The sequence below is a fragment of the Salvelinus sp. IW2-2015 genome, linkage group LG37 (assembly GCF_002910315.2).
Source record: "Salvelinus sp. IW2-2015 linkage group LG37, ASM291031v2, whole genome shotgun sequence".
Lineage (NCBI taxonomy): Eukaryota > Metazoa > Chordata > Actinopteri > Salmoniformes > Salmonidae > Salvelinus > Salvelinus sp. IW2-2015.
Window position 1 is genome coordinate 3,529,410 of NC_036876.1, and position 5,035 is coordinate 3,534,444.

The 5,035-nt window shown below is 44.6% G+C and overlaps 1 protein-coding gene across 1 annotated transcript; it reads right to left on the reverse strand.

Annotated features, from left to right (window-relative positions):
- Positions 1-1,381: 1,381 nt before the first annotated feature.
- On the reverse strand, positions 1,382-4,348 carry LOC111960150 (ventral anterior homeobox 2-like). Its single transcript, XM_023982053.2, has 2 exons — positions 4,277-4,348; positions 1,382-4,185 (listed from the first exon to the last, which is right to left on the reverse strand). Exons 1-2 carry the CDS (start codon positions 4,346-4,348, stop codon positions 3,694-3,696), a joined length of 564 nt encoding a protein of 187 aa, XP_023837821.1. The 3' UTR covers positions 1,382-3,693.
- Between the last annotated feature and the right edge of the window lie 687 nt (positions 4,349-5,035).

The window sequence follows — 5,035 nt, forward strand, 5'->3', positions numbered from 1 at the left end:
GAGAGCAGAGAGAGAGAGAGAGAGAGAGAAGGAGAGAGAGAAATAAAGAGAGAAACTGTTTGATGCTGAGCTATTTGCTATGAAAGCACTATCATCTTCTACCCAGGAAGGGCAAAGGTTAGATTTCCTTCTGTGGTGCCTTTGAATGTTATTTTTGGAACATGAGAACGGCCTCTCCTTAAATGAAACGTAGTAGCTTTTTAGCGCTGCTTTTCCACGTGGTTCCAACACCGTGCACAAGAACAGCGTCGGCTGAACGTACAACACAAACACAGGACTGTACAGCTGCAGGAAAAGGAGTTGTTATTGAAAGAGATGGTCAGACGAGCGAGAGAGAGATCATACGGCCGTTACTTCTCTACTCRTTTAGTTGTTTACTGGGGAAGTCTTGAAGGGATTGAAGCTGGCTGAATATCTGAGTTTGACACAGATACTGAGAACTGACCAAAAAATACCCCTGACTTTACAGGAGGAAATAATTGTTTATAGCGTTAAGGAATAGCGTTAAAAATTAAAATAAATACAGTGTGAGAAGAGAATGCCTTTGACAAAGCGGCAGGGGAGAAGCAAAGAGTTCTGGACCAAAAAAAAAGAAAGATGAAATAAGACAAAAAAGGAAGTGAAGTAGAAGTAGGAAGCTAGGTAAGTTGCTTCCTGCCTACCTGCTTTTCTGGCTGCCTGCCTATCTCCCTACCTCTCTGCCTCTCTGCCTCTCTGCCTCTCTGCCTCTCTGCCTCTCTGCCTCTCTGCCTCTCCCTTCAATATTTGATGGAGGACGGTGTGAATTATGGATGCTGCTTATTGAAAATAACATGATGTTCAACAACAGCCCCGGTAGAACTACAGCAACAACACACAAACAGAGAGGTTTCCATGACTACAAGACCCACAGCGGCGCTTCACTACGACAACGTGAAGGTGAGACTGGCAGAGAAAGGTCAGAAGGTCAGAGAGACACCATAGTAGAGCAAATCTGGTGTTTTACTATCAGAATCTTTTTTCCACACACTTTTTTTCACAGAAGGGGCTTTTTTCAAGCTTTGGGTCAATGTAGGTAGATGACCTTGGCAATTATTTGTGAAGGTCGTCGATAAGGTCGGCCATTTTTTATTGATGTCATCACGTAGCAAACCAGGACCTTCACGAGAGCAAGAAATAAGGGGCCCAAAATGTGATCCATATACACTGAGTGTACAAAACATTAAGAACACCTGCTCTTTCCATGTCTTAGACTGACCAGGTGAATCCAGGTGAAAGCTATGAACCCTTATTAATGTCACTTGTTAAATACACTTCAATCAGTGTAGATGAAGGGGAGGAGACAAGTTAAAGAAGKATTTTTAAGCCTTGAGACAATTGAGACATGGCTTGTGTGTGTGTGCCATGCAGAGGGTGAATGGGCAAGACAAAATATATGACTGCCCTTTGTGCGGGGTATGGTAGTAGGTGCCAGGTGCACCGGTTTGTGTCAAGAACTGCAGTGCTGCTGGGTTTTTCATGCTCAACAGTTTCCCATGTGTATCAAGAATGGTCCACCACCCAAAGGACATCCAGCCAACTTAACACAACTGTGGGAAGCATTGGAGTCAACATGGGCCAGAATTCCTGTGGAACGCTTTCGACACCTTGTAGAACCCATGTCCCGACGAATAGGAAAACCACCAAGCTAGAGGTGAGAAGTAGAAAGTTGTCAAAAAACCCAGCGGACATAACTCTAGTTAACATTGACAAACTGAGGTCGAATTACAGTGACCAGGGTTTGGAGCCTCGAGTCTCTTTGAGAAAATAATCTGGAAGGAATCCAGAATCGCTGACTAACCCTTAACCTGTCTTCTTAATAGATAGTCTGCATACACTGCGTTTAGAACTGTACCTATAGGTGATACAACCTGTGAATATCTGATACCTCAAGATCTCAAATAACTTTCACGGTCTAGCACATGACAACAAACTATATTAAAAAAGAGGGAGATGGGAGATCATATACAAATCTTCAAGGAACATAAAGTGCTTTAGATCAAAGTAAAYGGGCGAGTCTTGAGCACGGGAGAGGGTCTAGGAAGGAATAGCCAAATAGAATTGTTAAATAATAAAAAGGGAAAGGTTAAAAAGAAGCCATTGAAAGTACCAATCTGAGAAAACATATACATAAAAAAAGCTTATGACTTGAGAGAAGAAACCAGTTTAAAAGAGATGATGCCTTCTGCATCCTACAGTATCTGTTGACCCATCAGAACATCACACACAGACTTCCATGAGATAAGGATTGATATGAACCGGTTAGGAATTCTGTCTGTGTGTCTGTGTGTCTGTGTCTGTGTCTGTGTCTGTGTCTGTGTCTGTGTCTGTGTCTGTGTGTGTGTGTGTGTGTGTGTGTGTGTGTGTGTGTGTGTGTGTGTGTGTGTGTGTGTGTGTGTGCACCAAACCTACGTGAACAACATTCAAACACAAGATTTGGGATAAGGAGTGTTTGGCCAGACCAAGCACAGGGGGCTGTGGTGGGATATGTACGGGACAGATGGGTCGCTTTTTATGTACACTAAAACAAATTCACCCCCCGCCCCGCCCCCCAATGATGATGAGCCCTTTTTGTTTGCAAACATTCAGAGATTATCTAAACCGGGGGTCGTTGTGGCAACCTGCGGGTGGGTGGCTTTAAACCAGAGAGTAGTCTCTGTAGCCAATGGTAAAGCATACGGAGTGATACTGTCACCGGTGAATTACACATCAAGAGTTAATCTCATGGGAGTGGATAAAAGGTCAGGGGGTTAGAGGTCAGAGGTCAAGCTCCTCAGGTTGATCTCGATTTACTCCGGTTGATTGGACGACATGACGACGTGAGGACGTAGCGCAGAGCGGAGGCCAAGCTAACGGCGCTATTGCTAACCCGTTACTTTGGCAAGGCCATACTGTAACCCCCAGTACCTTTTCTCAACTGCTTTTTCTTCTTCATAGCATGGATTTGACAAGGACTAGCTTCAGTTCACATATTGCTTGTCCACATTTTTTTAAATACACACACAACCAACCAAATACAGAATTTACAGGAATCAGTGTTGGACACTATACAGTGCAAATTAACATTAGAAACTGCTAACGCGTATGATTATTTTACTTGGAACGCTCTGGCAGAAAACTGCCACAAGATGGGAAACCTGGTCATTTTGCTGGAAGGTATGTAATATGTTAAAGGGGTAACTGGTTGCACTCCTTTGTATTGTAATGTAATCTACAGACGACATCACACTTATTCACTTACACTGACTCAGTCAGGGCCTTTTCTACAATGTCAGGCTTTTAAAAAACATTATGGAACAGAAAGAAAATGAATGAAGAAAGAAAGAAAGAAGAGAACGATCACACAAACGCACTGACTGGACAAAGTGAACAAAGGAGGAGAAGCGTTAAGAAAAAATATCTGTTCTCCGTATGAATCACACACACATTTCATTTCTCCCAAATAATTCACAAGCAAAGTTTTTGTGTGTGACGGGCATCATCATCACCCCTGTCTGTCACACCACATGGTCCTGTTCCGTAACACCCCCCCACCCCCCCACCGTGGCAGGCAGTAGCTGAACAATGATGTTGATGAGCCAACCGATGACGGACAGCAATGTTGGTGGGTGGATAGGTGGGAGACCAGAGGCAGGAGGGGGGGGGGGGTCATCCCAACCCCTTAATGGCCGCTTTTTAGGAAACTCTCTTCTTCCCACTTAGATCTCCATCCTTGGAGATCCTGTCCAGCCGCATGTACGGCTCGAACGCCGAGGACCCGCACCCGTACCCAGACGCCAGTTCATGATGAGCGCCCCCTAGCAGCGGCATTGAGAAGCACAGTGAGTGCGGCGGCGGCATGCCCAGACGTGGCGAAGTCCCTCCCAGGGAGGGCAGTGACAGCCCGAAAGTTCCACCCATGCCAAGAACGCCATTTCCTGGTGGCGTGCTTCTACTCACCCCTGGCGAGGAGGAGCCCCCTCCGGAGCTGACCAATAGGGAGCCATTTCCTGGGTGGTGGCCCATTGGGGGATTGGGGGGCGGGGCGGAGAGGAGGCGGCCCTGTTCGAGGAGACGTAAAATGTTACAGGTGGCCAGTGACTCCGAGGTGGAGGAGGAGCGCTTGTCAGAGTCCTTGGTCGTGTCCTTCTTCTGCTTGGTGCGACGGTTCTGGAACCACACTTTAACCTATAAAGACAGAAGAAGTGAGACAGACTAAAGAGTTAAAACATGGTTTTATTCATTGAACGGTTCACTAAATCAGCAGACAATAGGATACATAATAACTCTTACTTATGTCTAGTTCAAACCACACAAACACAGATTCTGTCTCAACAATCATCTTAGCCATCGTTGGATTCCGGTTAATTCTGTTGCATGAAACTTTTATGAAAATTAAACCTTTATTTAATTCAGCAAGTCACTGTCAAGAAGGCACCTCCAAGTTGAGCTTTACGATACATAACTCTATTCTTTCAGTGGAGGCTACAGTAAAGTATATGATAGTATATGATATTTCCACAAGTTGGTGACACGTGATACCTAGCTAAGTGCCTGGCCATCCATGAACGCACAGACACAAGCAGCATACATACAGAGACAACTCCCAGTACAGCTCATTTGATCAACACTGTTGTATTTCCCACTGGGTTCAACCATGATTGGTTGGTTTTACCCTCATCTCTCTCCACTCAAATCAAATCAACGTTTAGCAGATGTTAAAGCAGGTGCAGCAAAATGCTTGTGTTTCCAGCTCCAGCAGTGCAGTAAATGTCTAACAGTACAATACTATTACACAAATAATCCCTGGAGAAAAAATACTAAGGAAAAAAAAGAAATACGAGTAATGTCAGAGTACAGAATATAAATATGTGGTGCGCACAGACAGTATGGACAATATAGAAGTAGGAAAAAAGCATGTACAACAGTAGTTATATAGGATGAGCGTTGTGGAGAATACAGTATGGACAGCAGTAGTTATATAGGATGGGCTATGTGGAGAATACAGTATGTACGGCAGTAGTTATATAGGATGAGC

What these genes read in the sequence shown, in the direction of transcription:
- LOC111960150 (XM_023982053.2), bottom strand. Translation starts at nt 4,348, where the DNA reads ATGGCTAAGATGATTGTTGAGACAGAATCTGTGTTTGTGTGGTTTGAA. An exon ending in ACATAAGTAAGAGTTATTAT is followed by an intron (nt 4,186 to 4,276) that starts GTATCCTATTGT and finishes CTGTCTTTATAG; the next exon opens with GTTAAAGTGTGGTTCCAGAA.